Source organism: Capricornis sumatraensis, chromosome 1 (assembly GCF_032405125.1).
Source record: "Capricornis sumatraensis isolate serow.1 chromosome 1, serow.2, whole genome shotgun sequence".
NCBI lineage: Eukaryota > Metazoa > Chordata > Mammalia > Artiodactyla > Bovidae > Capricornis > Capricornis sumatraensis.
This window is the reverse complement of record NC_091069.1, coordinates 105704084-105716358: the sequence shown is the minus strand read 5'-3', so window position 1 is coordinate 105716358 and position 12275 is coordinate 105704084. Positions and strand designations below refer to the sequence as shown.

Below are 12275 nucleotides of genomic sequence, written 5' to 3'. Positions count from 1 at the left end.
CTTGAAAATTCCAGTAATTGTCATGTAGTATTGCCAATAAGATACTTATGCTGAAAAATATTGGATGAGTTCTATTTATTTGTATATTACATAGTATTTAGTATAAGTGTCATTCTCAAATAAAGTAACATTTTTACCTCTGTAATTAACCAATTTTCTGTGTTAATAAATACTGTAAAATATTATAAAATTTAGAAAATCATTTCAGAAAAAATTAACCTGAGGCTGTGAAAAATTTTTTAATGAAATATGGTATATATACAAGAGAGTGTATGAAATGTGTTTAGAGAATAATAGTAAAATGAGCGTTGTCGTCCTGGTCGCCCACTGTTAGAAATAAAGCATTGTCAGTGTAGTAGAAAGCCCTGTGGATCTAGTCCTTGATATCCTCTCACACACCTTGCTGCTACAGGTAACCATTGATGCAGCACCCATCCTAAATTTTGTTACCGTCTGTCATTTTTTTTATCACCTTCATATATTACTTAGTATTATGTGTTTTTTAACTTAATGTAACTCAGTGTAGATATAAGTATGTTTTTTACTACCTTATTTTCCTCAATATTATTTATAGATTTACCCATGTTGACTCACATAGCAGAAGGTCATTCATTCATTTTCACTGCTATATAATCTATTGCTTGGGTATATCACAACTTATTTATCCATTCTATTGATGATGGAAACTGGACTCTTTCCTCCCTTACCATTTTTTGCCATAATGAACGATGCTGATGAACATTTTTATGCTTATGTCCTTGTTCCCTGTGTGCGTGTCTCTGTATGGCTACTGACGGACTGTAGGGGTGAACCTGACTATACACGCTGTGTTTTCCAAGGTGGTTGGCTCTGTATACGCCACCATCCTCTGTGGAAGAGAATTACTGTTGCTCTGTGTAGTTGTGAACACTTGGCATTGACTGACTCTAATATCTGTCTGTCAGATGAGTATGCATGTTCATTTCCTAGTGGATTTAATTTGCATCTCTCTGACCACTCGTTGGACAGAGCATCTTTTCGTATGTTCATTGACCATTTGTGTTTCCTCTTAGGGAAGGGTCTTTTTGTCCTTTGATTTTCCTGTTGGATTGTGCTTTTTTCTTAAAGTTTTTAGGAATTTTTTCCCCCCCTAAAGAAAACTGATGTCAAGATGCTGGTCTGGTAGCAGAATGAATACCATCGGTTTGTTGCTATTTGTTAGGGTAGAGTTTACTAACTTCATTCTGAGAATTGGGACAGTGGCTAAGTCTGACTGAAGAATTTTCTCTTTTCCTTCCGTCTCAAGGTTTCACTTTAAGAGACTTGGAAACACTTCCCTTTGGAATAGCTCTTCCCATCCGAGATGCGATTTATCACTGTCGGGAGCAGCCTGCTTCAGACTGGCCGGAAGCTGTCTGCCTCTTGATTGGACGTCAGGATCTTTCCAAGCAGGCCTGCGAAGGAAACTTGCCCAAAGGAAAATCTGTGAGTATCACCATGGAAAGTCCATGTTCAGTTTTAGCCTCAGTAGAATTAGAGTAGAGCTGTCCTCCATTTTCCTTTAAGAATTTTTGCAAGTGTATGTATCAGATTATGTTTTATTATATGCTAGATAGATATGCTTTAAAATAGGATAAATTATATTCATTGTAGATTGAACATAGAGATAGATTTTGGGAATGCTCTGTCTTACCTGCACCTCTCTTTGCCTTGAGTCAGGACAAGTGTTGAGTCAGTGGACAGCTACCATGACTGATTCCCTGCTTGTACCACGTTAGTAGCTAACTGCCGCTGCTGTTTAGTTGCTAAGTTGCTGTTGAGTTGGCGGCCCCATGGACTGTAGTCCACAAGGCTCCTCTGTCCATGGGATTCTCCAGGCCAGAACGCTGGAGTGGGTTGCCGCCTCCTACTCCAGGGGTTTGTCCCGACCCAGTGCCTGAATCCGCATCTCCTGCGTTGGCTGGCAGACCCTTCACCACTGAGCTGCCAGGGAGGCCACACCTACCTTCCAATCTGCACTTAAGTAAGAAGTTTTAGGTGAATTGGTGTTTGTCTTATTTTAGATAGAAAACCAAAAATTTTTTTGTTAGTAATATGATTATCTTTCCCTCAACCAAGATTAAGTTGTTAGCATTTAGACCTCTTTTGTTACTATGAATGAGGCCATCGTTAGCCTTAAAGCTAAATGATACTGATAATCATTCATCTGTATTTATATGTCCTTTTAAGTGCTTCCCTGGTGGCTCAGACGGTAAAGCGTCTGTATACAATGCAGGAGACCTGGGTTCGATCCCTGGGTCGGGAAGTTCCCTGGAGAAGGAAAAGGCAACCCACTCCAGTACTCTTGCCTAGAAAATCCCATGGATGGAGGAGCGTGGTGTCCATGGGGTCGCAAAGAGTCGGACACGACTCAGCGAATTCACTTTCACTTTAAGTAATTCTAGCTAAATTCAGTTTGTTCAGTTACTTCAGGTTACATTTTGTAACTCGTCTCAAATTAAATTTATCAGCTATTTGGGTCTATATTTTATTACTGACTCACCAATTGGAATATAGTTCCTTTTAAAATTAGATATTCCATAGAAATTATAATAAATTTTTAGCAACTAAAGTCAGACTGATTTTTAATCATATCTTCCAGTATTCTTTTTCCTGGTTAATGTTGCTTCCACATTAAATGTTGCAAGATTTTAGCATTTCGTCTAGGAATTACTCTTTTGTGAAAGGAGTAGAAAACTGTGAGAAAACAAGATTTCTGCTATTTCTTCTGTTTTGAAGTCTGATTGAATCATTTGGCCTGGGAAGTTAAAGCACTTGCTAAGATTATGAGGACAGAATGATAAGCAGGCAATTAACTCTCCTCACTTGTTTTGCTGCATTTAATTCCTTTCCTTTTAAGAAACATACTTGGAACATACTTAGGACAAACAAAGAAAAGTGAAAACCAACCATGATCCATTCTGTTTAAAGCACGGAAGTGAGAAAGTATTAGTCTGACCTCCTCCAGCCCTTGGTTGATACCTTTCCAGGTTGTTTTCTTCTGCTTCTGCTAATTAAAGACAGTATTTAAATTGGTGTTGGTTCTTTAGCAACATTGTGTGGAGTTAATCTTCTGTTGTCAGTAATATGTTTCCTCTTCAGAATATTTAGAATATAGTTTGATTTCTATAATTTATTTAGAATATTCCTTTCTGTGAGATCAGCCGCCTGACTAGTATTCTAAGTTGAAAGCTTTCCCCTTGGCTGAGTAAAGACTCTTTCCAAGCAGGCAATACAGTTAGAGAAAGATCTCTGGGTAGGAGCCCGTATGCCTGGGAGCCTGAGCCAGCCCTCTTCGGCATATGCGTTTGTTTGCGTTGATGTAGACTTGGCACCTCGTCCTGTGCATTCTCATGTTCAACAAATGTGCGTTGGCTGGTTTTTAAGTTAGTATTACAACCAAGTCTGTTACTCAGGTGCTCTCATCAGATGTTCCTTCAGGAACAGAAACAGAGGAGGAGGATGATGGCATGAATGACATGAATCAGGAGGTGATGTCGTTAATATGGAGCGAAGACTTGCGCGTGCAGGACGTGCGAAGGCTTCTCCAGAGTGCACATCCTGTCCGCGTCAATGTGGTGCAGTACCCAGAACTCAGTGACCACGAGTTCATCGAGGAAAAAGAGAACAGGTAAAGGCAGACATCAGCTGCCGGAATTTAAGTAAAAAGTTACTGAGTGCTGCCTCAGTTTGTTCAGCTGGAGGAACAGGCATGACTGTGGCATTCATTCACACCTCACAGGGCTGCTCAGGAGCCAAGTGGGCTGCTTCTGCCTAGGGCTTAGAGCACTGCTGGGTACATCGCAGAGCACAGTGCCGTCAGGCATTTTTGTTATCCGAAGTCATTGATTTTGTGATGCTGGTCTTTTTTTTAACCTTTTCACATTTCTGAAATCAGATTATCTGTCAGTCTGTGGATGTCTATAGGTGTTACAGTTTAGTTGGCAGTGGTTTTTCTTTCTTAGCACATCATGAAATAGTGATGCATCTTAAAATTAGCTGCATCTTAAATGGAAGGGTACACAGGTTTTGTTTTCATTATTATAATTTTGTGGATTATGTATTCTGTTTCTGCTAAAAATGTTATGGGATATAGCATTCTGGCCTAATTCTAAATTTGCCTGATTACAAATTACTGTGGGGCAGTGTTCTTAGAGTCATCTTAGGACAGTGAGGTGTTCCTCCCCAGTGAATGAGAAAAGCAGGTATGTGTATGTACAGTAAGGGAGAGAGCATGCTTATGAATAGCTTTGTCTGCAGAGAGAGTTTTAGCTTCTTGTTAGCCTCAGAAAGGATACTTCTGTGTCTTCAGATATAGCCTGTAGTATTTCCTGGTTATAAATGCTCCTACTTCCACAACTTCTGTTTGATGCCACTTATTTTAACATAGAAGCAAGTTAAAAAGTGGTGGATTAGTTTCAGAGTATAGCCTGGAAAAGGAAATGGCAACCCACTCCAGTATTCTTGCCTGGAAAATCCCATGGACAAAAGACTGAGATACGATTTACTGACTAAACAGAAACATAGCCTATAGAAGCCATTTAACCTTGAACATAGTTGGCATATAGTGCTATTAGTTCCGTGAATCCTAGCCATCGAGCAGATGAAAATGACTTCGCTGTTCTGGGGACAGCATGAAATCCACTCACCTCCACAACAAGGACTTCTTTCTTTTTCTCCTGTGTGCAGGCCGTGGAGGGGGCAATAGGGCTGTGTTCACAAAGAGGATGAGAGGAGGGGCCCAGCTACACTGGCAACAGCACAGTGAGGAACCCAGCAAATCCTGTTTTCCTCTGAGAAGGTTCGGTTCGGTTGCTCAGTCGTGGGTTAGCATTATTGAAAGAAGAGTTTTAGGTTTTTCTTTTTGAATACTTAGGGAGAGTTGGCCTGGTGTGTAGAATAGCTGGTTTTAATTCAAAGTGAATATGAAACAGAAGAAGGAATGTGTCTCCCTCTTAGAGTTTCTGGTGGGAGTGCGTGCATAGTTAGTTGCTCAGGCATACCCAACTGTTTGCAGCCCTTTGGACTGTAGCCCGCCAGGCTCCTCTGTCCATGGGATTCTCCAGGCAGGAATACTGGAGTGGGTTGCCATTTCCTCCTCCAGGGGATCTTCCTGACCCAAGGACTGACCCTGCCGCTCCGTCATTGGCAGGAGGATTCTTTCCCTGCTAAGCCATAGCGGAAGCCCTCTAATGGGAGTCAGAGTATGAAAAAGAATAACCATGTTTAGATGACTGACCCACGTCTTTGTAGGGATTTACTTTGATGTGGCTTCATCTTTCACAGCACTGCTGCTTTTAAAATACTCACTGCAGATTGCACTCCAGTTTTTTCTTTTGTCTGTTTAAATTTTTTTCACATGACAGCTTTAATCTTAATTACAGATTGCTCCAGTTGTGCCAGCGAACTATGGCTCTCCCAGTAGGACGGGGAATGTTCACCTTGTTTTCATACCACCCTGTGCCAACAGAACCGTTGCCTATTCCTAAGCTGAATTTAACTGGTATGTTAAACTCCTGGTCAGTGAGAAAGGAAAATGATTAATTATGTTTAGTGGAGTTCTTTTTGCATTATCAATATTGTGTCTTATGCATGTGATGAACTGTCATTTTAGAAATTTTTCTTGCTGTTTCATTATTAATCTCTCTGCCCTTTTTGAGGAAGTTAAAGTGTCTGTCATGAACTTGTCACCAATGTGGTACTCTCACAGACCAGCATTTGCGTTAGCTCTTAGGTACCGAAAGCAAATGGTGAATGCAAATATATTTAATTTTATGCTGTGTCTTTGTATGTGTGTATATATGTATATAGACTTTTACAAATAAGGCACTGTGCGTCTAATTAAAATTTACATAACTTTCAGAACATGTTTCAAACCTCTAGTGAACTGTATAACTGTGCAATGTTTAGAATATTTATTTTAACTATTCATCCATGACTTAAGCTATTATAGAACATTAAAAATATACAGAGAATTCAGTATTTGCAAGTACACAGTGTAGATTAGAATCAAAACATGCAAGAAAAGGAATTCATAGAGACCGTAGCATTATTAACAGTTTATGTGCTCTTCAATAAGTTGACCATAGATTTAAATTTAGTGATTACTCTTTTCTGATTCACAGGGTAACTCAAGTGTATAAAATGATGTTTTTTATATTGATATCTTTGAATGCAATTTGGAACTTTTACTAAAAGCATATAATTAGATTCCTGTATATAGAGAGTGACATATATACATAAGAGGTAGAGATAGAGCAAATTTATAAAGGTCTTTTTGAAAATACCATGTTTTCTTAACGTCTAAAGAGAAAGAGAAAAATAGGATGGTACATTTGAAATTAATACTATTGTTATCAATCACACATTGGAATTATTATTCATGTAGCCCCAGATATTATGGGGCTAAGGGTTTTGAATGCAGCAAAGTGGTCTCTCTTCTCAGAAGTCAGTGTAACAGTTCTGATTTTCTGAATTTTCACTCTCCATTTTACATTTCGTCTGACTAGGGCGGGCCCCCCCTCGGAACACGACAGTGGACTTGAACAGTGGGAATATCGACGTGCCCCCCAACATGACCAGCTGGGCCAGCTTCCACAATGGTGTGGCCGCTGGCCTGAAGATAGCCCCTGCCTCCCAGATCGACTCAGCCTGGATCGTCTACAATAAGCCCAAGCATGCCGAGCTAGCCAATGAGTATGCTGGCTTTCTCATGGCCCTGGGCCTTAACGGGCACCTTACCAAGCTGGCTACCCTCAATATCCACGACTACCTAACCAAAGTGAGAACTCGTGCTGCTGGCTCCTGGCCTTGCTCCTCCCCGGGGCTGTTACAGTAGCTCTTCAGGGTCCTGTGCGCTCTTCTTCAGTCATGTCCCTCTAAGTGCGTTCTTCTCAGCAGGCAGAGAAATCGTTCTAAAGCATAAATTGGAGCAGATCAAACTGTTTAGTGATCTTCCATTGCTCTTGGTGTGCCTTTTGGAACCTGTGTGGTCCTACTCACTTCTCCAACCGACTTTGTGCATTTCCTTCCTCTGCTCTTCACACTCCAGCTGTAGAGCTTGACTGTTTTAGCTCCTCTGCAAACCAGACTCTTTCTCACGGCCCAAAACGAGTGTTTTTTATTATATTCATGTGGGTGTGCATCCATCACTACTGTTAATTTTAGAACATCTTCGTCACCCCGTGAAGAAACCCCCTACCTAGTAGCAGTCAGCTGTTCCCCTCTCCCTCTAGCCTGACAAACTGCTCAGCTACTTTTTGTCTCTGTGGATTTGCCAATATGGACCTTTCATAGAAATGAAACCAGACAGTAGCTGGTCTTCTACGGCAGGGTTCTTTTGCTCACTGTAACACTTTCACGTTTGTCCATGTTATATTAATACCACGCATTAGCTCATCATTCCTTTTGATTGGTGAGTAGATAGTCACTGTATGGATAGACTTTATTTTTCCATTCATCGGTTGATGGATGTTTGAGTTTATTCTACTTTTTGACTGTTACGTGTAATACTACTATGAACATTTTGTGTGGATGAATGTTTTCATTTTTCTTCGGTATATTTCTAGGAGTAGAATTGCTAGTCATTTGGTAACTCTTTTTAAAATTTTGAAGAACTGCCAAACTTTTCCAGGGTGGCTGCATCATTTTATAATCCCACAAGCAATACGTAAGGGTTCCAATTTCTCTCCATTCTTGCCAACACTTGCTGTTATCTGTCATTTTAATTTTAGTCACCCCAGTAGGTGTGAAGTAATATTTCATTGTGGGTTTGGTTTGCATTTATTTCCCTGATGGCTAATGATACTGAACATCTTTATATGTGCTCATTGGTCATTTATATGTTGTCTGTTGAGAAATGTCTATTCAGATCTTTTGCTTAGTTTTAATTAGTTGAGTTATAAGAGTTCCTTATGTGTTCTGGATACCAGACCATTAACAGGTACACGATTTGCAAAATTTTCTCCCATTGTGCTGTCTCTTGGGTTGTCTTTTCACTTTCTGATAGTGTCTTTGAAGCATGAAAGTTTTTAACTTGATGAAATCTGGTTCATCTAGGCTTCCCAGGTGGCCCAGTTGGTTAAGAATCTGCCTGTCAGTGTAGGAGATGCAAGAGTTGTGGGTTTGATCCTTGGATTGGGAAGATCCCCTGAAGGAGGAAATGGCAACCCACTCTAGTATTCCTGCCTGGAGAATCCCACGGCCAGAGGAGCTTGGCGGGCTACAGTCCATAGGGTCGCAGAGTCGGATATGTCTTAGCGACTGAACAGTGGCACCAACAACTTATCTGTTTCTTCTTTGATTGCTGTGTGCATTTGGTGTCTTATCTAATCAGTTATTTTTTAGCTTAATCCAAGGTCACTTGGGTGTATACTTGTTATGCAGGTTTACACTTGTGCTTTTTAAGAGTTTTTTACTTTTAGTTACATCTTGAAGTTAATTTTTATGTTTAACGTAAGGAAAGGGGTCCAATTTCATTCTCTTGCAAGTGGCTCTACAGTTGTCTCAGCACCTTTTTATGAAAAAACTCTTCCCATTGAATTGTCTTGACACGCTTGTCGTCGTCCAGGCATCACTATTTTTTAGTCATCTTGGCATTATCGGCATATATTCCCTCACCTGACATCATTTTCTCTTACTTTCTAAATAAATCTCAGTGACACCCCTCCCCCAATTTCTGCCACTTTTCTTGGCTAATTTGTACTCATTCTATTGTAAGTTTACTTTTTAGAGATTTCTAGTGATACCCTGGTTCCTCTTCATCTAAATTAGGCTCTGTTAGAAATAGACTCACAGACATAGACGACGGACTTGTGGTTGCCAAGGGGGAAAAGGGGAAGGAGAGAAATGGACGGGGAGTTTGGGGCTGGTAGATGCAAACTGTTACATTTAGAAGATAAGCAGCAAGGTCCTACCTATAGCCCAGGGAACTGTACCCAGTCTTCTGAGAGAGCCATAAGGGGAAAGAATATAAAAAAGAATGTATGTGTGTGTAACTGAGTCACTTTGCTGTACGTCAGAGATTAGGCGCAACACTGAATCAGCTGTACTTCAATTAAAATAAATTAGGCTCTGTTAAAATATTCATGTAATTTTTATCTTTTTCATTAAATGAGTTTTTAATAATATATATTTTTTAGTCCCCCAAGGGCACTAACTTCATGAGAACAAGGACCATTTCTATTTACTTCTCTTATGTATTGTCGGATCCTCTCACTGTGCCTGTCACATAAAAGTCCTTAATAAAATTACTGGCAGGAAGTATTTTATGACAGTTGCATACTTGCTTTGGTAGTGACTTGAGCCTCATTCTCTTTTCTGTCCAGGGTCATGAGATGACAAGCATTGGACTGCTGCTTGGTGTCGCTGCTGCTAAGCTAGGCACCATGGATATGTCAGTGACCCGGCTTCTTAGCATCCACATTCCTGCTCTCCTGCCCCCAACGTCCACAGAGCTTGATGTTCCTCACAATGTCCAGGTGGCTGCAGTGGTTGGCATTGGCCTTGTTTATCAAGGGACAGCTCACAGGCATACCGCGGAGGTCCTGTTGGCTGAAATAGGTAGGACTTCAATGCGCTGCGGTCTCGTACGTGTTTATTTCCCATTCCACAGGAGCCAAAGTAAAATGATAGTAAGATTGTAAGAATGAAGGAAAAAATAGTAGCTTATGTAAGCATAGAATGAGCTGTACTAATAAGAAAAAATTACAGATAATGTTTTCCACGGCTTATGTTACTCTGCAGGTTGTTAGTCTGCATGCTTACTGTTTGCCAGCCCATTATTGAGCTCCCATGGTCCCATTTAATGAGGTGGCCTGTGGTCTTTTTTTTTTTGGAAGGGAGTGTGCCATGCGGGTTGAGGAATCTCAGTTCCCTGACTAGGGATTGAACCCAGGACCCCAGTAGTGGAGGCACAAAGTCCTAACCTCTGGACCACCCTGGAATTCCCGCCTATGGTCTTAAAATCACATGTGAGCATGCTCTTTATCCTGCTCTGTCTTTGCCAGGCATTGTCCAGCAGTGGTCTGCACTTAAAATTCAAAGTTGATCTGATCGCTGAAAGAACAGTGTTTATTCTCTTGGACAACAGCACTTCTAACAGAATGGGGGTGACTGACTCCTCCTTTTCTCCTTTGTGCACTCGTGGGTGTGTTAGTGATGAAATTTAGTTTTTGTGTTTTCAGCTGAGTCTGCATTTTTTTGGAAATGTGTCTTGGATGTTGTCATCTTTTTCTGACAAACGGAGATGCTCTTGGCATCATTAGTGCATTCAGACTTTAGATATAGCACTTACATACTTCATTCTGCCCTGTTCAGGGTCTTTCTACATGTGTTTCAGGGTAGCCACAGAATTGGCCCGGGCCTGTTGGCTTCAGGCTCTAGATCGGTGGGTCTGATGCTCAGACTCTGCTCCAAATGACTTTTCCTGGGACCAGCTGAAGGGTGTGCTGCTTTTGTGGTGATGACAGAAGGGCAAGTGGAGAGCCAAGTAATGGAGGCACGTTCGACACCTTTGCTTATATTATGCCAGCCAGGCTCCTAGGTCAAAGCCAGTCACGAGCGTTCATGTACACTAGGAGATGCTGTCGGGAGAGTGGATGTTTATACAGGAGGACTGCAGGGCAGGAACGAATTGGGATCAACAATGTAGTGTGCTATCAGTTCAGTTCAGTTGCTCAGTCCTGTCCGATTCTTTGCAACCTCATGGACTGCAGCACACCAGGCCTCCCTGTCTATCACCAACTCCCGGAGCTTCCTCAAACTCATGTCCATTGAGTCAGTGATGCCGTCCAACTATCTCAGCCTCTGTTGTCCCCTTCTCCTCCCGCCTTCAATCTTTCCCAGCCTCAGGGTCTTTTCCAATGAGTCAACTCTTCGCATGAGGTGGCCAAAGTATTGGAGTTTCAGCTTCAACATCAGTCCTTCCTATGAACACCCAGGACCAATCTCCTTTAGGATGGACTGATTGGATCTCCTTGCAGTCCAAGGGACTCTCAAGAGTCTTCTCCAACACCACAGTTCAAAAGCATCAATTCTTCGGTGCTCAGCTTTCTTTATAGTCCAACTCTCACATCCATACATGACTACTGGAAAAACCATAGCTCTGAATAGATGGACCTTTGTTGGCAAAGTAATGTCTCTGCTTTTTAATGTGTTGTCTAGGTTGGTCATAACTTTCCTCCCAAGGAGTAGGCGTCTTTTAAATTCCTGGCTGCGGTCACCATCTGCAGGGATTTTGGAGCCCAGAAAAGTCTGTCATGGTTTCCATTGTTTCCCCCTCTATTTGCCATAAAGTGATGGGACCAGAGATGCCATGATCTTGGTTTTCTGAATGTTGAATTTTAAGCCAACTTTCTTACCTCTCCTCTTTCACTTTCATTAAGAGGTCTTTAGTTCTTCTTTGTTTTCTGCCTTAAGGGTGGTACTCTTGCCTGGAAAATCCCACAGACGGAGGAGCCTGGTGAGCTGCAGTCCATGGGGTCACAAAGAGTCGGACAAGACTGAGCGACTTCACTTTCACTTTTCACTTTCATGCATTGGAGAAGGAAATGGCAACCCACTCCAGTGTTCTTGCCTTGAGAATCCCAGGGCCAGCGGAGCCTGGTGGGCTGCCGTCTCTGGGGTCGCACAGAGTTGGACTCAACTGAAGCAACTTAGCAGCAGCAGCAGCAGCAGCATCTGCATATCTGAGGTTGTTGATATTTCTCCCTGCAATCTTTATTCCAGCTTGTGCTTCATCCAGCCGAGCATTTCTCATGATGTACTCTGCATACAAGTTAAATAAGCAGGGTGACAATATACAGCCTTGATGTACTCCTTTCCCTATTTGGAACCAGTCTCTTGTTCCATGTCTGGTTCTAACTGTTGCTTCCTGACCTGCCTACAGATTTCTCAGGAGGCAGGTCAGGTGGTCTGGTGTTCCCATCTCTTTCAGAATTTTCCAGTTTGTTGTGGTTCACACAGCCAAAGGCTTTGGCATAGTCAGTAAAGCAGAAGTAGATGTTTTCCTGGAACTCTCTTGCTTTTTTGATGATCCAGTGGATGTTGGCAATTTGATCTCTGGTTCCTCTGCCTTTTCTCAATCCAGCTTGAACATCTGGAATTTCACGGTTCATGTACTGTTGAAGCCTGGTTTGGAGAATTTTGAGCATTACTTTGCTAGTGTGTGAGATGAGTGCAGTTGTGCAGTAGTTTGAGCGCTCTTTGGCATTGCCTTTCTTTGGGATTGGAATGAAAACTGACCTTTTCCAGTCCTG

The 12275-nt window shown here is 41.7% G+C and overlaps 1 protein-coding gene across 1 annotated transcript in view; it reads left to right on the top strand.

The window, feature by feature from the left end:
• ANAPC1 (anaphase promoting complex subunit 1) overlaps nucleotides 1–12275 on the top strand; it is a 91937-nt gene that overhangs the window by 39783 nt on the left and 39879 nt on the right. The window contains exons 24-28 of the mRNA XM_068965177.1: nucleotides 1286–1464; nucleotides 3435–3649; nucleotides 5403–5521; nucleotides 6528–6799; nucleotides 9345–9579. Of these exons, the coding sequence (XP_068821278.1) occupies nucleotides 1286–1464; nucleotides 3435–3649; nucleotides 5403–5521; nucleotides 6528–6799; nucleotides 9345–9579 (1020 nt within the window). The remainder of the gene's footprint in view (nucleotides 1–1285; nucleotides 1465–3434; nucleotides 3650–5402; nucleotides 5522–6527; nucleotides 6800–9344; nucleotides 9580–12275) is intronic.